At 34.4% G+C, this 22349-nt stretch overlaps 1 protein-coding gene across 3 annotated transcripts in view; it reads left to right on the top strand.

Annotated features, from left to right (window-relative positions):
• The window catches only part of LOC148977115 (uncharacterized), a 44925-nt gene extending 22815 nt beyond the window's left edge, over nt 1–22110 (top strand). For 2 of the 3 annotated variants that reach the window (XR_016145469.1, XR_016145470.1), the window contains exon 2: nt 14975–15447. Coding sequence is in view for 1 of the 3 variants with exons in the window: in XM_089116760.1 (XP_088972886.1) it covers nt 14975–15048; nt 21598–21693 (170 nt within the window). In the remaining 2 variants the exon portion in view is untranslated. Of the gene's footprint in view, nt 1–14974; nt 15448–21597 lie in introns of those variants that run through there. The other variant, XM_089116760.1, reaches the window with a different exon arrangement.
• The last annotated feature ends 239 nt before the right edge of the window (nt 22111–22349 follow it).

Genomic DNA, 22349 nt, shown 5'->3' with positions numbered 1-22349 from the left:
CAGTTTTCACAGATTGATGACGCGGATGAACGGCATACGTTTTTTTGTTGTTGTATATTTTCATTTTTTATGTAGGCTATGTACATTTATAGCTCTTTACTTTTATATTATATTACCTTTTCATCAAATGACAAACAACAACAACTAGTTAAAGCAGTTTCTAGTGGCTGAGGGAGTGACATTTTCTCTTTTCTGGGTGACTGCCGCCGTTATCAATCTCTCTCTATTTTTTTTTTCTCTTTTTGAAAGTTGTGAAAACAGGGTTGTGGGGGTTTCTTTTTGCTATTTTAGCAAATGGGAACACCAAAAAATAGCTTTTTGTATTATCTCACGTTTACCCAATGACGACTTCCGCTTCAGAAATGTGAAAAAGGTCACAATTCAAATTTCTCGTATTTAATGAGAGTAATAAATTATTTATAAACGGTTAATGTTAAAAAGTCAGTTAAAATAGCACTAAATCTCATTTAGTTTGATAATAGGCCTGCCTTGGCTTTAAAAATGCTAATCTGGTCTCAGATGTCGTTATTCTGGTTTCAGTGCCTCGGTGTTTGTCTCGTTTTGCTAACCACATTTTGAAATATGATTAAATATCCAGATTAACATTAATCCTTAGGTTGGTTTTCATGAATTGCAACACATCAGCAGCTTTTGGTTTGCTCGTTCATTTACATGTGTTTTTGGAGCTTGATAAATTGTCATTATCTCATGAATATACACTGAAGACATAATAAATAATATTATATCATATGTTTAATTATATATGATTTTTGATTATAAAACAGTGTAGTTAAGGGGATATTTCAACCTCTGACTCATTGACTTCCGTAGGTGTAATCTAATTCTGATTTTCCTCAGTCATTTATACAAATCTTGATGATGAATTAAACTCATTTTGGTGTCATCACATAAAGCACTAACAAAACTGTTTTATGTGTAGGATAGTTTAGACTACAGGAATGGAGGTTTTTATTTCAAAGGCCTTTTCCCTCTTTATCTTTTTGTGTCATTGTATAACCGAATTACAAGAGTAATTTGCATTTTCAGTCTGATCATCCGAGGGCGTTTATTTCCTGAGCTACACCTCTTATCTAAAACCTCTCAAATTCTCTGTCATGTGTCAGCTTTTTCTCTCTTTTTTTTTTTTTTAGCTTAAACGTGGTAACACCAAAATAGATTTATAAGCCAATATGCTAGGAAGAATGGCTTTAAATCTACATCACAATTATAATTTATTTATATTTAAAATTAAAGTACATGATTATGACAGACACACTGATTACATTTTAAGGTGTCATTGTTACAGTGTAATTATATATTTATGTTCTGAGTAATATTAATTAACAGCATGGATTTGGTTGAGGTATAGTTGCAATTCTGCATAATTTACTGTAATTACTATGCTAAGTAACTGCAAAATAAAGTGTTCTAGCTCTGCTGTTGAAAAAAAATAAATAAATTACATGTCAACAAAATAGGCTTTAGAAAGTTTCTTAGCAAAAAGTGCATGTGCTTAATACAAAAAGCCACATAATCGATACGACTTTTAAAAAAACAATCGATGAGAGAAACGCCGCCCGTGCTCAGGTTTCCTCACACAATTATCTCACTGACATTTTGAGTTTCACACACATTGGGCGTTAGAAACTGGTTCAAGAGTCTCCATCTTTACAGCCGACACAAAAACACTTTAAGCATAAACATTTACAACTCAGATATAATAATTAAGAAATGAATCACATAAGTATTTAGTCTATAGCTACAGTTTCCCTCTGGAAATAATGTTCCTGAATGTAAAATTTGTGTGATACTCAATTTGGAGCTGTTTCTGTGTTCTTCTCACGCAGTCACGGTGTGCCATTTCCTGTTTGCTGTTACAACATCATGTTTTTTTAGTTTTTCCTAATGTATCTTATCTTTATCTGTCACTAATAGCTGTGATTTATAGGAATATCAATAGCACCTGCGGCCGTGTGCGTGTAGGCTGCAGCCTTCGATGACATTCGCACACTGTGGGAGGATGAAGAAAATGTTTGAATTTCATACATAAGGGTGTCGTGCGCCGTAAAGTCGGCTATAATTTGATATGGGTTTTCCTGTGATATTTCGAGTGGACCAACAGCTATAGTTCGATAAGAGATAATATCGTGACTATTTCAGTATTACTCAGTGGAAACAGTTAAAAGGGATCAGCTTCAGATAGAAGATTATCAAATGTTTGTTGTCTGCAATTAATAGCTATGGAGGGTGAGTTGCTTGCTATTGAGCTATTTTAAGATATGCGAGATTGATTTGCTCAGGTTTGAGATGACTGGTGTCGTTGTATAATGAATGTGACTGCATTGTTTACTCGTGGTGTTTTTGTTTCAGGGACGTCGATTATGCCTGAATAAATGTGTGCGCGTGACCGACCGTTCGTGGTGTGCTTTGAGTGTAAAGGAAGCACTCTGACAGACGTTCTCTTTGTTCTGAAACATCAATTTGACTGCAATGGCTGATAAAGGCAGTTTCATGTCTCTGATTTTACTCCTTTCTGAGTAAAACGGTTCATAAATGTCCTTTTAATCATTGCTATAATCATTCAACATTATGGAAATGTCAATTGGCGTCTGAAATACTTTTGAATCTCATGCTTTCAGCAGCCAACGCAAATTATCTGCACAAATCGTATTTATATAGTCACTGCAAATTTAATGCAGGTTTTTTCTTAAACTGAGTGCACAATCTCCTTGATAAGTGTCCAAACTATGCTTGATTTAAGTTTTAGTTGCATTTTATCATTTGCATTCATTTTTTCCCAGCTCTCTGTGATCAAAACAGACCTGTGACCCATTTTCGGCTCATGACCCGTCGGTTACAGCACCAACTCACAAGATGTTTTTTCGTTTTCTTTTTTTTTTTAAACAGGAAATGGCCACATGACCAGTTTATCACAGCCATTGTCCTTCTCATTGCACCTTTTTTTCAAAGTTTTTATGCCACAGTAGCCTATAATGTCTCTGCTGCCTATTGGAGATTTATCAGGGAAATTAAGTACAATGTTGATTTTCATCACAGAAAGGACAGGGGGAATCTGGATACGCATATTACAGCCAACATATTGAATATTGTTAAGTATAAACACAAGAATATGTGTTGCCTGCTGAACGCTTGAGAGGCTTTGTCATAATTTTGCATGTTTATACACTCCAATACTTCATTTTAACAACCTTGAGCGCTTGTTTTAAGATGAGCGAGTGCATTTACTCCTCTCCTGTATTGCCGGCCCATCATAAGGGAAACTGTGGTGTCAAGTTTAGCTCTGTTGATGTGATGTTAGGCTTTGTCAGCTTTGTGAAACCGATGCAGGATTTCAGGGCAGCTGTATTTTGGGCTTTTTACTACACTGACATGACAATCTCCTCTCGTTCGTGAAGGACTGAAAAAACTGCCGAGGGCTCCTGAAATTTAGAATATGGAAACAAGAGGATGACACAACAGAAGATAAGAGCAGACTGTAGCTCCTGAAAGCCGAGATGCTGTAAGAGAAGTATTGTAAAATTGCACACGGCAGAGATGACGTGAAACTCGAGTTGACTTCCACATTGTAGTTATTTGAAAGCGGTCCGATGGCACAATTGTTCTGCTTTGAGCGAGGAAATTGAGCAAGGCCGCTTATTTAAGTAGTGACAAGGAAATACGTGAGAACTGCACTGTCAATGCATTTTTTTTGGCAAATTATTACATGCTGAGCTTGTTTTTTTTAATTTTTACTCTTACAAATGCATCACTGGATGTAATTTAAACTAGATTTGCTATTAATCGACAATCGCCAGATCACTTTGGATAAATGCGTGCAACATTTGTAGTACACAAAAGCACACTAAGTGCGCATGAATCGACTGGCCTGTGGGGTGTTTAAGACTGTGACTTCTTCGGTTCAATAGCCGTCTGTCTGCTTAAGTCCGAGTCGGTCTGTTTGCTATTCATGTTTTTTTTTTTAATTCCCTCACTGGAAACTCTCGGGAAGCTCGGCCTACTTCACTGTGACCTTTGACCTTTTATTTGTCTCTTTGAAGAACAGCTGCACTAGTCTTACTGCACGCAACACGGGACTATTTCTGCAGCTTTGGAAAGGCAAAAACTGTTGCCTTTTGTGCATAATGGAATAGACGGTTCTTTGTGTTTGCATTTACGAGCTGCAATATTGGCATTTGTTTATGTACACCGTTTCTATACCATGCATTTTCTGATGCATATTTAATATTAAAAGGGTTTGCTGAGGAAGTAGCGAGAGATAATGGGGAGAGAGATGTGTTTGTGTGCGCGTGGGTTGGTTTTGAATGCACAGATGGCACCGACCAAAAGCATGTTTAAATGTCAGGTTAAAATACCATATCCTCCTCAAAATATAATACGGTCTCGGCCTGAATAAATTGACTTTTTTTTCTTTTCTTCTTTCTCTTTCTCTCTCTCTTTTTTTAGTGAAAACCACAAGACTTTTCAGTTTTGTTTTTCGGGCGTAATTTGGTTTATCTTTAAGTTCATCATCTTTGTGTCAAGACAAACATTCCAGGAACCTCCACTGAGCATCGCCAGTATTATTCAGAAAGCCTCTCGCTCTGGGCTTCATGTTGGGTTTCGTAGCACGCGTCAAACGTCTCTTCATAGCTATCAATTTACAGACCGTTCTCCTCTGCTATTACTTCACTCTAAAAAATGCTGGGTTGTTTTAACCCAACTTTGGGTCAAATATGGACTAACCCAGCCGTTGGGTTAAATTTTTACATTACATTTTTAACCCAACATTTCGGGTTTGTCCATATTTGACCCAAAATTGGGTTAAAACAACCCAGCATTTTTTAGAGTGTTGTTTTGTTTTTTGGTACACATTTAGAAGCTCAGATTACACTAATGAAGGTAATTATGCTTATGGCACGATCATCCAGATGCATTGGGATTGCTTTTTGTTTTAATTAATCATATTTAGATGGTGCTGTTGATTCAATGGTCCACTTCTATAACTACATGTCAATCAGAAGAGTATTAGTAGACTGCCTGCTTATATAAGTACATGCCAACTTATTCTACCAACCCTAACCTAACAGTCCACTAAATAAATTATACACTAATGTTAGTTGACATGTATTGTACTGCACTCCAACTTTGGGTCAAATATGGACAAAACCAGCCATTGGGTAAAATTTTTTAATCACAATTTTTAACCCAACGTTTGTGTTTGTCCATATTTGACCCAAAGTTGGGTTTTAGAGTGTGGATTACAGTAAGTGATGATCCAGATTCAGAGATAAAAAAAAATAGTATAAAAGTATCTCTATGAAAAATTTCAATTGGTGATGATGACATACAGTAGAAAAGCCATAATATTCAATTGTTCAACCTTTAATGTGGCAGATTTTCAGGTTTAGATCAGGTCTAGCATTAAAAAAACGAATTCAATGCCAAAACAAAAACAGGTCAATGCCACAAAGCTTCATGTAGACAGTGACACATTTAAATCTGCTCACATCAAGATCTGTCATTAAATGTTACATTTCAAAAATTCACCTTAGTGGTTTTGAGTAAGTGTATAATGTTCAGTGTGTGTGTGTGTGTGTGTGTGTGTGTGTGCTCCCACCTGTGGTTGTGTGTGCTGCTTTGCTCAGACAGTAGGAGGGCTGCAGACGTTTTAACGGCAGTCTCATAAACGCTCCCGCGTTCAGCAAAAAGAACAAAAAACACCCAGCTGCACAAGATGGACACTTTAGTAGTTTCTTAAAAGTTGCTAAAATTGTTGCCTTTTGTGTTCAACGCTCGTTTTTGAGACTTGCCAAAGGAAACGAGCAGATACCATGCCATCAAAGTTTCCACGTTTACATACTTGTAAAAAGCCTTGCTTTCTTTCACCTAATGACCTTTATGCTGATAAATAAATCACTTATAAACGCAGAAAAGAATCTTTATGGATGTTTCTTTCCACCGGGTACAGTCATATTATCTACTCGTTCCTGCCTGACTTTTTTGTCATGCAATTTTTAGCTGTCCTTTCAGTGTTGACTAATATGAGAATAATAAGGAATTTAATTATATACTTTGAAAAAAGCTTGTGGGTAAAGAGTGGATGAGCTGTGCCGAGGGCAGATCCGCGTAGACTGAAAGTTTCAGTATTAATTGTCAGTGTGTAGGTGTAACTTGTTATCAGCAGTCAAAAACAACGTATGATTTTACTCAAACTATTTGTTTTAGAGCGGACAATTTTTTACGGCGAGTTTTCAGTGAAAACTGCAGCAGTTTGTGCCTTATGTTAATGCAAGCATGTGTGCAGACAGAACAAGAGTTGGCATGAGAAAGTGCAAATGTGACTAGTGTTATATCATGACACTGTAAAGCACTAAATTGTGTGATGCGCACCACAACAAAATAGAGCTGCTAGAAGAGAGAAAAGTGCACTTTTGTTTTGATCTTCTTCAAGAAGATTGTCTGCCTTCATGTGTGCTGCACTTCACTTCGAATGCTGTGAAATGACCAGTTTGGCTTTCACATATTTGTGCTATCTTTTGCTTATTTTCTGCGTCGTAGGACAGGAAAGACAGGAGAGGATTCGATAGTCTGCCCACGACACCACGGAGGCTCATCAAACACACTTTTGCTCTCCTCTCTGCCTCAAATGACTAATTCTGATCAAGTAGAAATGCAGCGTAAACCGTGTGTGTTTTTGTGTCATCTTTAGAGCTCTGTCATAGTTTATTTCGTAGCGTGGAAATTGAGATTTTTCCGTTTTAGGATGAAAGCTCTTCGGGCTGTTTTGCTTCCTGAAAACCGTGATGTCTGAACGTGGTTAATTTGTCTCTAAATTGTAGATCGTTTTAAGTACATGTGTGAGCATGTTTTAGTGAGGGACATTGTTTAACATTCATCTCCTTTCTAAAGATCGAATGAAATGCTGTTCTTTTGAAAAGTTCATTTTTTCTCTCTAAAATCATTACTTTAGAATTATTGCGCATGCCTAAATTTCTAAATACATTTGTCTCGTAGTTGTTTTTATATAAATAAATCCTGAAGTCATTTTGAAACTGATGGTTTAGGTGATATTATAGAGAGACACAGGGGAAATTTGCCTCTTGCGCATGTTCTCTCACAACAACCCACTCAAGTTTCGATTGGAAAAATCTTTAACCTTTTCAGCAAACAACAAATTGTCCTTTAAAAAGTCAGAGAGAGAGAGATAGAGAGAGAGAGAAGTCTGTTTTTAAGGCCACCGCTGTTACTTTAGTACAAATTTTGTGATATTCATTTCGGTTATGACTCAGTTTTCTCTCATTTGAAACTACAGATTTTACGACGATCCGCGGACTGATTGAATATTTCTTTCGTGAAAAAATTCATTTCGAGGTGTCAAATTGAGCTGCCGTATTTAGGACATATTTCAGATTTTCTGTGCTGCTATATTTAGACTCATATAAGTATAATGTGTTTGTCTGTGATCTGCTGGATTTTAAAATGCTTATTTTGATCTTTTTATTATGAATTAATTTGCTACAAACCAATAATCACTTCATAATGTTTCTCCTTCATCCACTTTTCAAGTGTATTTCACAGAAGAATTCACTATAGATATTCAGTGCTTATTTTTATGTGACCCACCAAAATCAGAAATATAATTTTAGGTCTAATTCCTGACCTTAATTTCCACACACATTCATTTGAGATGAGTAAAGTAAAGACACAATCCAAATGCATTCAGTAATTTTCTTTTAAAGTGCTAATTTCGATTCAGTCTTCAGTAGGCCTCGTGCTTTGACCTTTTTGTCTCTTTGAGGTCACTCAATCAATGTGAAGTTGTAAATTAGGGTGACCATATTTTGATTACCAAAAACCAGGACACTCGGCCCGGCAAACACATGGGCCTACTCAAATGATACTCGAAGTTTACTCAAAGATACCTTATTCATTTCAATAGATTTAAAGTAGGTTATGCCTCCTCTGTATGGATAGAAAATGGTTATATTGTTATATGAAAACAGGACAGTTGGTCACCCTAGTGTAAATTGAATATAATTATTGTGTTTTCTCATAAAGTGTCTCCTCACAGGCACACAGATATTAGCCTCTCACTTCCTGTTCAAACTTTTGTTTACCATTTGAAGGTGCTATTTTTAACCCTCTCAGCAGCAGCAGCAGCCGTTCAGACACTTTCTTACGTTCTGTTTCTCTCCTTTTGCATCGAATAAAACAAATGTAAATTCTCAAGCCGGTCTCGACAAATAATCTTTGACCTCAATTTAGAGAAAAACACACCGCCTCTGAAGTCTGTCAGCTCCCACACGACCTCTAAAACTGCCTGAAGACCGTCTGAATAATAGTTCCTATAACTTTATCAGGACTATGATGAGGTGATATATGAATTTGAAGAAAATAGATTGCAATCTGATCCGTGTTCCTTAATGCAGCACGGCAGACTCGTTCGGTGAATTAGGCGATGGGAAACCGCGTATTGTCTTTCACACGGTCTGACTAACTCCTGTAGTGCTTTGTGGTGAGTTAATTCAGATACTGCACAAATTTGACTCTAAGATTTAGTGTAAACAAGGTTTTGTGTCCTTGGTGAAAAAGTGTGTGTCGTAACCTCTCCCTCTCGGTCTCATCCAGATGAGTAAGCGCACACATTTAGATCAATATCTGGCAGGAACCTTTGCGCATGAAGAAATCACTTGCCTACCCCTCACAGCTCGCTCACGCTGGAGACGGTTACTAATCACCACTTTCTAAATTGCAACTCATTTGTTATATTAGCCACCCCAGAGTAGGGGAGCGCGGGGTACAACACACTTGTTTTAAATACACTCTAAAAAATGCTGGGTTGTTTTAACCCAACTTTGGGTCAAATATGGACTAACCCAGCCGTTGGGTTAAATTTTTACATTACATTTTTAACCCAACATTTCGGGTTTGTCCATATTTGACCCAAAATTGGGTTAAAACAACCCAGCATTTTTTAGAGTGTACTTGGTGTGTTTAGTTGCCATTTCAACACTAGGCCTATATAGAGAGAAAACTGCACCAAAAAATCTTTGTACACCAAATTTGGGTCACATATGGACAAACTCAAATGTTGGGTTAAGAATTTAATTCAAAAATGTAAAGTTAAAAGTGAAATTTTGGGTTAAAATTTTAAATTACATTTTTCACCCAACATTTGTGTTTGGCCATATTTGACCCAAATTTGGGTTAGAACAATCCTGCATTGTTTACAGTGTAAGATATCACTAAACATTTATTTAACCATAGCAAAAGGACAGTTCTTTTCATATCTATTTTTTGTGTTTATTTAAAATTAGACAAATCTGATATTATTGTAATCTCTAATCTGTTGTTTAACAGTTCTTTAATGCTTCGCTAGCTAGCAGAAGACGCCGGGTTTGGGCATGCTGTGCTACATATGCTATTATATTCTATACTTTTATGGATTCTATTGAGAAAACATGAGAAAGTTTGGGGTTGGTATGATTTTATGTTTTTGAAAAAAAAAAAAGTCTGCATCTAGTTGATCAAAATTACAGTAAAATTGTGAAATATTATTACAATTTAAAATAACTGTTTTCTATGTGAATATATAGTAAACTGTAATTTATTCCTGTGATCAAAGCTGTATTTTCAGCATTATTACTCCAGTCTTCAGTAAATAAACACCGAGAGTCAATGTTCAGAATTGATTCATGATTATTTTGTTGTCAACTACGCTGTATAGTGTTTTCCAGTGTGTTTGTTGTCAAACTCAAAAGTTAGTTTATTTTTGATTATTAAAAAAATGACATTATTTTACGTGAAAAGGTTAATAATTGTATTTTATTAAAAAAATATATTGTATATTTTTTTGATTAGATCATATGGTGATCTATGGGGCATGTTGTCACATTTCACTTCCATTCTTTCAGTGTAAATCAAGAAAAAAAGTATACACTTAATAAAACAAAACCATATAATTGTGGAAATTAATGTGGGAAAAAATAAATACTCTAAACCCTAAGTAGATTTACACAAACTGAGAAAGTCACAAAGTGTTATGTTACGCCCCACTCTCCCCTAATAGATGTCGTCCGCGGATGAGATAAAGCCCAGTGCGCTTGTGTCAGCACGTTATTCCCGCCGGTGACATGCGTCACATTGTGAGAGCTCAGCAAAGACGCCTGTATTCCCCTGGAGTGGCCACACATTCCCGGACACAAAGCGGCAGATTTCCTTTTTTAAAAACAAGACAAACATAAATAGGCCGGCATTTATGAATGGACTAGTGCACTTTCAGAACAAAAGATTACAATATCTACATTTGCGATGACATTTTGGGATATTTTCCTGTTCAAAGTATTTGCATTCTTACTGTCACATGCACAATTATTTTTAATGTTTAAACAGGATTTTTGAATTGTAAACGTGAATTATTTTATACATATGCAAGATTTGGAGATTCAGAAGGTACTGTTCAAAAGTTTGGGGTCAGTAAGATTTTTTTTTGTTATTCGGCAAGAATGCATTCAGTAAAGACGTTTTAAATGTTACAAAAGATTCAGAAAAATACTGATCTTTGGGAGTTTCTTTTCATCCAAAAACAACAACAACATTGATCATAATCAGAAATGTGTCTTGTGCAGCAAATCATCACATTAGAGTGATTTCTGAAGGATCATGTGACACTGAAGACTGGAGTAATGATGCAGAAAATACAGCTTTGATCACAGGAATAAATTACAATTTACTGTAGATTCCATTAGAAAACAGTTATTTTAAATTGTAATAATATTTCACAATTTTACTGTATTTTTGATCAAATAGATGCATATATATATATATTTATACAGTTTACACATGAAAATATTTCTTAAATATATACAAGCATGTGTGTGTATTTATATATATATATATATAAAATAATTATACACAGTGCACCCACATATATTACTGTATGTAAACACAAACTTTTATTTTGGATGCGATTAATCGCGATTAATCGTTTGACAGCCCTAAGTGTACATCGACTTAATATAGTGTGTTTAACAATGGCTGTGATTAATTTCATGTCCACCTGTTACTATAGTGTATTTTTCAGCATGGTTTAGCTATTGGCTCACCTGATTTAAAACAATAATAAATCAAAATTCATATGCTTTTTGCATTCACTCATCTACTTCCAAGGCACGTCCACGTGGACCGAATGAATGATTAATGATTGAAAGCAACAGAAAATGTATAAGCTCATTTTAAAACACGCCATCGAAACGCCGAGAGTCTTGTTTGCACTGGGATCTTTAAAGAATAACCACAACGAGAAATAGAGACATTAATCTCACTCACGCATCAATTAACAAGTCAACGACTCGCTCGCCAGTCACCGGCAGTTTCATGAATATTTAATGGGACGGTTTGTTGTTGAAGGGTGTGAGTGCTGGCAGCAGGAGTTTCTCGTAACCCTCACATTGTTTTTAATGGGATGTATGTGCATTTCGGGCGTATTGTTGCTGAAACTGCCGTAAAAAAAACACCTGAACCCGAATGCCGAGTGGTCAAAATGGGCGTTTTATTTCAAGTTTGTGCACAGCAAGCAGGTGTCACACCTACAGTAACTATACCGTGCATCTGCATCCAGGATCCATCTGTTTGATAATACTTTAAATCACACCCACATAGTCAAAAGGATAGTTGTGTATATTGTGTTTTTGGTCTGGTTGCATGTGTGGGCCGTTGACTCTCTCAGTGTGTGTGTGTGAAAGTATCTAGGTGCACTCGACTGCAGTGTCGGGTTTCACATCAGGCCCTGAGAGAGCTTTTCTGGCTGTTATCTCTTTAGTCACAAGCAGCGCCGTCCCCTCCAGCTCTGACAGAGAGAGACCTCTCCTTCACTCCTACACACACGCTTCCTCACGCCAGACTCGTACTTCACTCATTGTTCTGAATTAACACAACACCCGAGGTCAGGGTTACCGCTCAGGCAAAGCTCCTTCATAGATCAGCAGACTGAATTTAGTTTGCCGAATTGCCGTGCATGTTTTGTTTATGTAAAACTTGTTTTTGAAAATGGATAAATTGAGTTTTTTGTTTTAATTGAAATATTTAGTGTCTTTGCAAGTCAGTTTTGTGAAACTACTTTAATCCGAGATTATTGTTGTTTTAATCAAGGCAAACAACGGTAGCTTAAGAAAAAGTCTACATTTGTTCTACCGTTTTGTCTCAGTTACGGAGGCCCTAAAGGGACATGGTGATGATATATAAGTGAAGGGAAAAATATGACAGGGAGGAAACATTATAGGTCAATGCTTTTGCTTTTCCCCCGAGAAACGCAAAGAGCTCAAAAGGTCTTGCGAACGAACGCAAAACATTTGCGATAGTACGCAAAAAAATAATTTATGTGAACCGTCGGATTTACTCACTTTTTTAAAGTTAAGTCAACTTATCACTTACTACAGTGATATGAATGCTTATATTAGTGATATGAATGCTTATATCACTGTAGTAAGTGATCAGTTTTTTAATTTCGCATGAAGTTTATTTACTTAATCATTTTAAGGCAATGGATTTCCTCACTTTGTTAAATTAAGTCAACTGAACCCTTTTTTTTTCTTCCCCATCTTATATTTATTTTCCACCTTCATGTCCCTTTGGGGCTCCGTATTGTGATGTAGAAGTTTGTGATTTGTAGTGTTTGTGTAGACATTTGGTTCTTTCTTTTAAATGTGACATATTTAAACATAAATATTTTAAATATAATATTTATTTAAATGTTTATGCTGTAATTGATTAATAATATATATATATACACTGTAAAAAATTTAGAGTAGGATTTACTTGAAAAAACCTTGCTAAACGATCTCACTCAGAAAATGCTAGTAAATTTACAAAGATTTGCCAAGTAAAAACCTAAACATATTTATCAGTAGCTTTAATTAGAAATCTTTAAGTTAAATTTACTTGGAATGTGGAATTAAGTAAACTTTACAAAAAATAAGTAATTTTAACTCGACTTGTAAAAGGTTGATTAATACCGATTTCTTTTGCCTTTGTATTACATTTCACTAAAACAATTATCTTGAATTTTATTGGTCATTTATAGTATGTTCTTTACTTAGATCATCTAAGTAATTTATATATACATCATGTCAGACTTTCAGCCTTATGTGAATGCAAACACCTCAATACTTGGTAGACAATACACAATGGTGGTAACATTTGATGGATCGTTTTTGTGTTTGAATGTGTCGTTTTAAGCAAAAAATTTACTCGAAATGTCACAAAATGGCGATTTACTAATACTGAAAACAAAAATCAATGATAAAACAGTGTAAATACAGCTGGAAACCAGTGAAAAATGAACCTCATTAATTATTCAAGGTCCAGTGCATGATGGGAACCCCAGTATCAGAAAAGTTGAGTAATTTTTACTTAATTTTATTGAGTTGATATTACACTTTCATTTATACTCGCTTGAAATAAGTACTGATATGGAATTTACTTAGTTTTTTAAATTCTTGCCTGAACCAACTTTTTCAAGTAAATTACATTGGGTTTTTTCACTAGTATTTACTTAACCAAAAAATCATTTTTTACAGTGTATAAATTGATTTATTTTAATAATTTTAATTTTTTATTTATTTAAATGTTATTTAATTTAAATATTTTAATGACTTTTTACAATTTATATAATTATATATAATTAATTATAAAAATATGAAAATTATACAATTAATTAATTATAAAAAAAATAAATTATTTATCTTTTATATATTTTTAATTGATCTATTTGAATGTATATTTATTTTGATAGTGTTTTTCAACTATTTCCTTTTGTGTCGTCGTGTATTTTTCAAGGATGTGGGCTTTTAAACGTTTCTCAGCTATTAACCTACAAAGTGCCACCAATGGCTTTTGTTCAGGGGGACTAACAGAAGACCATGTGGTTTATGTTGAGAAGGAGACAGTTGCTGTTTAACCATGCATAATGCAAATTATACAGTCTGTGTGGTCTAATTTATATTTGTTTTTGACATCATTTACTAGAACAGGTTGCACCTCTGCGATTGCCGCAAACTTGTGTGATGCGATTCTCGAAAAACAGTTTGATGCAAATGTGTTAAGACCCTAGTTTTCACTATGCAAAAAAAAAAAAGCTCACAGGTAAAAGCATGCATTTACTACAACATAATCAGTTATTAATATTTTGTTGGTTTTGCATGTGTTCATAATTTCTTCGGCCAAATATCCACAAAATTTGCCATGTTATCACCTCAAATAAAACCATTGACTCCAAGCACAACTATCCATAACATGCTTACAAAATCGTTTTAATAATATTAGAATAAAGGGAGAAGATTATGGCTTTGGGCTACCGTATGACAACAAGTAAACACCGGAGTGACGTAACCCTAAGCAATACATTTTTTCTCAAGGCAATTTTGTGTGCTGACATAACTAGATTATCATCTCAAAAGCCATAATCATTTTTTATGTAAATCCTAGTCATAAAACATGTCAGGAGGGATTATTTCTATACGTGCTGACGTGACACATTAGACTTGTAACATGAGGTTCAAGTATTGTGTTCCTCAAAACATGCAGGGCTAAATGATCGCATTGGTCAAATAATGTTGGTTTCCTTTAGCCAAACGAAATATTGTAAAACTCTGATCATTATCGGTCATCATCTTGTGTCTGTGTGTAATGAAGTCCGCCCGCTCTCTCTGGGAACAAAGAGACTTCTCTCACTCATGAGTCGCTCTGTATCAGGGAGGAGGGGGTGGAAAAGAAAACACACACACACACACACACAGTAGAAACGGGGGCTGTTGAGGGCACTGCCTCGGGCCCTGAAACCTCAGCCCTGCTATTACTGCACGTCTGCAGAGAAACGCTCACAGACAGGTGCTCCCTCCTGACGTTCACTTTAATAGCTGTGATTCGGGAAGCTTGCTGAGCTCTGTTCACTGAAGTGTGTGTTGTTTTTGTGCAGGTCAGGCCGAGGAGACGCTGAAAGTGACTGTGCTCCTGCAGATTTGGCGTCAGACGTGGACAGAAGCTCTTGAGGTCAGCCGTTCACTGAGCACAAACTGTTTTCAGGTCCTGCTGGGACGGTCCTACTTAAAGCGCTCGGAAGGCCTAATTATGATGTGATGTGAGCAAAGTGGGGAAAAAAAAGTTGCTCACAAAGCATTTTTAGTCTCACTTCAACTAAATGTGACTTATGTGTTTTATCATTCTTGTGCAACTCATCAGAAAATGTTTATAAATTAGTTTTACATTAAATCAACATTGACTGTTATCATTTATATGATCAATAGAGCATAACAATCACCCATACTTGGCTCCAAAAGTATTTTTCTCATTCATTTTCATCAACATTTGTGTTTTAAACCATGAGCCTCAGAGATGAATCACAAACATTACCACAATAATGACAATCGGAGAAAAGTGTACTTTCCATTATCTACTCACAAAATATAATACACTGTAAAAAAATATTGATGGTTTAACTTAAAAAAGTAAGTAACCTGGTTGCCTTAAAATTTTAAGTTGATTAAACTGGAAAAAGTGAGTTTATACAATGAAGTAGATTAATTTAACCATCAAGAACTCAAAATAATAAGTTATTTCAACTAAATAAATTATTATAAAGTTGATTTGACGAAAGAAAATATGTTGCGATAACAAATCTTGAAAATATTTTTTACAGTGTTAGTCATTCATTTCATATCTTATAATGGTAATTTACTTTATTGTGGATCATTTATATTAAGTATAGCAAAATGTGGTAACACTAACAAAAGTATTTTACAGCATTAATTATGCCTCATGGAACCACAGTCATAATACATTGTAACATTTATGTCACACCTTTGTCATGTTTTTTAATGCATTATACTTTCTAAACAACCAATTTCAGAATCTGCAAATATTACAATGTATTTTAACTTTGGTTACAATTATTTATGAAAAGATGTCATTTATTATAACGTACATTATGGAATGCCTTAAATACATGCATCAAGACTTTAAGCAATTCTTATACATACATACATATACTCTTAACAATGCTGGGTTGTTTCGACCCAAAATTGAGTCAAATATGGACAAACCCAAATGTTGGGTTAAAAATGTCCGAACTTCAACTTTCACTTTCAACAGTAAATTTTTTAATGACATTTTTAACCCAACATTTGGGTTTGTCCATATTTGACCCAAATTTGGGTTGAAACAACCCACTACTGTATATGTAGAGTGTACATATACAGTAGTGGCCAAAACGTGATGTCCAGCCTAGGAACATTGACGACTTCAGCTTTTAATTAAACATCATCAATTTTGGTAACACTTTAGTTTAGGGTCTGCATAACCATATTCTACATCCCATAATCCTACCCAATACCCAAACTTAACAACTATCTAAAACCTATTGGGAAAAGGGAGTAGTAGTAGTGTAGTTAATAGGGAGAATTGGACCCTAAACTAAAGTGTGACCCAAATGAGCTTAGAGTCAATTGTTTTATTTGTGATAACGCAATAAAACATGCTAAACTGTGCGGATATCGGAGAGCCAACACAATGTTAATAAACAGATTATTGAATATTGATCTGAATATTAAATATTTAGAATATTTTAGGGGCTGTGCAAAGATTAATTGCAATTAATCGCATCCAAAATAAAACTTTGTGTTTACATAATATGTGTGTGTGCTGTGTATACCTATTTTGTATATATAAATACACACACATGCATGTATATATTTAAGAAAATGTGTTATTCATATATAAAATATTTATATTTATGTATAATATAGATTATGTATTTATATATATATACAGTATTTACATGCAAATAATTCTTAAATATATATATACATGCATGCATGCATATGTATTTATATTTAAAAAATAATTATACACAGCACACATACATATATTATGTAAACACAAACTTTTATTTTGGATGCGATTAATCTTTGCACAGCCCTATTAAACATATATATATATTCCTCATATTTTGACGATTTTATTAGGGTCATTAAACACACATATTCCCTCTAGGCATCACTTTTGGCCACTATATAACAATGCTGGGTTGTTTGAACCCAAATTTGGGTCAAATATGGACAAACCCAAATGTTGGGTTAAAAATGCAATTAAAAAATGTACAGTTTTAAGTTGGGTTAAAATTTGAAATTACATTTTTAACCCAGCATTTGGGTTTACCCAAATTTGGGTTCAGCATTGTTTAGAGTGTTCGAATAGTTGTGTAATTTTGCAATACTTTGTGAGAGTGGATGGTCACTTTCTCCCAAAAATAGCATTGCAATCATTGATTTGCGACTTCTACACAAGACATGTCTTTTCAGAGAAAAGGTTTATAGAGTATCGCTAAAAATCTATTGGATTGTTGATGCATTATTGCTTCAACTCTATGGAGAAAATGAATGGGATTGTACTTGCGGAAGTCTTTTTGGAACCAAAGTTTGTCATCACCGATCTCAAAATCGCGATCGCGAACACGATCATTCTGACGTGACTTTAAGGCAGTCGGGTTTATTTATGTTCATGCTAAGCTATACGGTGGACTTGTAAAGACAAACAACAGAGCCGCTAGTGCTGCCAAACTAGCTGAAGCATTGTTGATGCAGAGTAATGTAACACGAACACTTATCACTCAATAAATGTTTCCCTGAAAAACAAGATCAGTTTGACATTTGTCTTTTTCTGTGGTCGACGTTGTGACTGTTTATTTTAACGGTGTGTTTACATTGAGCTGTCCTCCTACGATCTGTCTGCCAGTCTCGAACAGAGTGGTTGAGTTGTGGTTTAGATGCGCGCAGTGCATTCCCAGAGCCTGTGTGTGTGTGTGAGGACACGTGTAACACACTCAAATGTCACACACACGAGTGTTGTTGACATACAAAAACTGCCTGTTTGAAACATTTCTACAGTTTATGCCATTGCATTGATTCTGGGAGGATGCATTTCCCGCGGATGAGTGCTTTCTATTAATAGATTTGTTTTTGCTCACCAGCATTAATAAGTCAATTATGGTAGAACTAATTGTGCAGGTTTACTCAATGCAAAAATGCAAATGCAAAAAAACGTGTGTGTGGTGCTTTAGTTTGGATATGCAGATGTCAAATTGTGTCCTGCCACTAATAACACTAATGGATGTCAGGTAAATCAGACGGCTGAATCATGAGTTTTGCATAAATGTTAAAAGTCAGATTCTGACTGATAAGGTCAACACAATTTTAGTGCTAGATTCAGAGTGAGTCATTGTTTTTTAAAATAAGAACAGAGTCATTGGTTGCTAATCAGCGGTTGGTAACACACTAAAGCATATTACACGTGTAGGCGAAGAGAGGTCGAACTTGAGAAGGTTATTTATGTGATTTGTAAGGTTTTAGATGTTGTCTTTGTCTCATATCTCTCTTTTTTTTTTAAATAATTATACTTTTTAAATGTATTATGTTACATTTATTAGGTATTATTTAGGACACATTTTATATACAAGTTTTGATTGTGTCATATCCTATTACTAATGTTGACATTTCCCATAAATGTCAAGACATGTCATAAACTGATGTTGTTTGATGATAAGCCGTGTTTGACGGCTGAGGGGTCATTTGGGGTCGTGAAGGTTCATGAGATCGAGACCGTCCCAGCTAATCACACACTCACATGTATGTACAGTAGAGTCATGATATTATCATATGAGTTATTACACTTTTAAAGCTGCAGTTGTTGATGGAAACATTCATAAGCACCCCGATCCTCTTAACCTTCAAATGGTCTTCGTTTCCTGTTTACACTTCTGGGCAACAATTGATTGAGTATTGTACAAAAAAATATAGATTTTTAATCATACAAATTATATATCTCTTTTATAAATAATATAAAGTACTTTTGTATCCATATACCACATTAGCTTGCATATGAATTTTTTTTTTTTATGATACATTGCATTTATGCTCTAGTACTAGGCCTTCATTTCTGTGTAAAAATTTTCAGATTTATGCCGGATTTTTTTTTTTTTTTTTGACACTTGAAGAAAATATATTTAGTTTTTTTTTCACATTTTTTCTTAGTGTGTCTTTTTTCCACTATAAATAACCTTTTGTGGAATGAAGGTTCTTCAAGGAAATTAAGATTTTATTGGCACTATTTAATTTTTTTATTATTTTATTTTTAAGCGTGTCTGTCAGAAATTGTCTCTCTCTTTGCTTTCCTTGAATTGATATTTTGAATTGATTTGCTTTTTTTATTTTTTCTGTTTTCATTTTAATTCTAGTTTAAGTTTTAGCCATTTTGATGTGTTTTCTTGGTGTTATTTTAAATAATATATATATATATATATATATATGAAGAGTTCAGATGCAAAAGCCTCTAAATGCCATTTGAAATTTTCTTCTTTAATGATGATTTTTATCAAAATTGTATATTTAAGTTCAGTAATTTCACTTAAATAACAATTAATAGGTAATTATCATTGCCATTTAAGTTAAATTACTGAACTTAAATATACAAGTTTGATAAAAATCATCATTAAAGAAGAAAATTTCAAATGGCATTTAGAGGCTTTTGCATCTGAACTCTTCATATATATATATATATATATATATATATATATTATATTTTGTTGCTGAAATAAAATGTTTAATGTTTTATTTCAGTTAAAGTTTGTTTTTTTAGTTTTAGTTAATAATAATAAAAAACACTATTGTCTTTTGTAGTGAATTAAATTCACTTCATACTTGATGAACTTTACAACATTAATACTGTTATTGAACTGAATTAAATCAACTTTGAAGGCTGCTTTACCCGAATCGAATTAACTAAAACTGTATAGTATAAAGCACTATATATAACTAATTATGACTTGACTGCAACACACGCACGCAGTGGAAGTTTATTAGTTTAATTGAGGGAGTAATTACTCGAATCATATGAGGAAATGGGTAAAACTTGTAATCATGCATGCTTACCCTCAAGACAAAAACATCCTGTAACAGGCCCGCTCGCGCGACAGCAAATGTGGGCAGATCGATCTGATACTTTGTTTGGCTGAAATTGTTCTTAATATCTCCAGTGCAGGTGCACAACACATTTTGCATGGAGAAGGTGAAAGTGCAGCTGCTGTGATCCTAAAGGTCAGATGTATTTGAAGATTGAAACTGTGAGGTTCATGCCAAATGACCTCCGGAGATTCATTTGACATTTACATTGTCTGCCTATTTTAAATTAGAGGAAAAACATACCTGTAATGTTTTATTCTAATTATAGTGCCTTAGTAAGATAGCATATTTTATCGCAGGTGTATTATCCGAAGTCCTTGGTCAGTAATTTGCAACACAATGAAACTTGAAATAAAATCAGGAACTAGCTCTATTTTAGAGGTATGGGTGAAACATGTCTCTTGCAGTGGGCAAAATTAGACCTGTATGGGAAAACACGGACGAAAACCCCCTGAAAATACTGTCAGTATCACCAATATTTAATATTTTTTTGCATAAATATTTGCATGTATATGTGCCACTGACTATCTAAATAAGATCACCAAACAAAACATTGCAATATTTTTATAGACTAGTTAAATTCACAATAATGTACGTATGTGTATAAGTGCATTCACTGTAAAAAAAAAAAATATTTTCATGATTAGTAATCACAACATTTTTTCTTTTGTCAAATCAACTTAAATAATTTATTTAGTTGAGATAACATATAATTTTGAGTTTCTGATGTTTAAATCATTCTCCTTCATTGTATTAACTCACTTTTTCCATTTCAATCAACTTAAAATTTTAAGGCAACCATTACTATTTTAAGTTAAACCAACAATATTTTTTTTACAGTGTTTAATTAAAATATTTTTTCATTACAACACTGTAACACTTACTTAAAAAGTAAGTAATCTGGTTGCCTTAAAATTTTAAGTTGACTGAACTGGAAAAAGTGAGTTAATAAAATGAAGGAGATTAATTTAATCATCAGAAACTTAAAATAATAAGTTATCTCAACTAAATAAATTAAACTAAAGTTGATTTGACAAAAAAAAAAAAATGTTGTGATTATTATATTATCAGCATAACAGTAATGAATGACTATTTTATTAATATTCGGCCCTGGAAATAATGTCAATATCACCCAGAGATTATATTAATATATTTCTCATAAATATTTCAATGCATGCATGCATGCCACTCAGTATCTAAAAATTAAATGTAGTCCGTAAACAAAACATTTCAATGGTAAATGGTAAAATGACATTAAAAGCCTAACAATTTGAGTGAATTAAGTGACTGGAATTAGTACGGCTGTAATTGTTTTGCTTCATTAGACAAAGAAAACCTGAGCCTTTTCACACAGAACTTATCGCGTCGACTGTAAAAGAAAGCCGATGGATCACACGCTCCTGGTTCACAAGAGATTTCTGCTCACTTGTGTCTTCCTGACCAACACCCTCTGTAATGAGTCAGCGAAAAAATACAGGAAGTTGTCGCATTACATGTTGTTGCCTACCAAGTGTTTCCAGTTTTTTTTCCCCCTCACACATGCTACTACTGTAAATCTTTTTGGCAAAGCTTTGTTCTTATGTTTTAGGCACATTTTAGCACAGACATAGACGTTATCTTATCTAGAGGCGAGAAGTCAAGGTCAGCCGAACCACGAGAAGACGAGAGGCATAAAAGAGCTTGACAGACGTGTTGGAGCCGGAGCATGTGTGACACAGATATGATGAATATCTGTTTACAGGCCACCGGGAGTCACTTCACAAAGGCTGTGGTGACTCACGGTCGTCCGGATGCCATCCTGTAAGTCAAGCGTCGGCGCCTGGAGCTGACAGACCATCAAATGCCCCGTATTTAACCGCCTCACTGCCTCCAGGTCACGTATTTTAACGGCAGGGGACCAAATCAACCAGAAATGCCACTGAAAGTCACAAAATTGCCTCTGACATTTCAAATATGGGGACAAAAAGTGAATTAGGTACATATACACTATCATTCAAAGGTTTGGGGTCGGTGCGTTTTTTTATGTTTTTGAAAGAAGATTCTTCTGGCTCACCAAGGCTGCATTTATTTGATCAAAAATACTGTAAAAACTGAGAAATTGTGAAATATTATTACAATTTAAAATAAATATTTTCTATTTGAATATGTCTAAAAATGTAATTTATTTCTGTGATGAAAAGCTGAATTTACATGATACTTCTAAAGAAGTTGAAAACGTGATAAAACTTTTTTTTTTTAGGATTATTTAATGAATAGAAAGTTCAAAAGAACAGCATTTATCTGAGATAGAAATCACTCTTGATAAATTTAATGCATCCTCGCTGAATAAAAGTATTAGTT

Source organism: Pimephales promelas, chromosome 11 (assembly GCF_988280905.1).
Source record: "Pimephales promelas chromosome 11, fPimPro1.hap1.1, whole genome shotgun sequence".
NCBI classification, from domain to species: domain Eukaryota; kingdom Metazoa; phylum Chordata; class Actinopteri; order Cypriniformes; family Leuciscidae; genus Pimephales; species Pimephales promelas.
The sequence above is the reverse complement of the archived record's forward strand: the minus strand, read 5'-3'. Positions and strand labels throughout refer to the sequence as shown.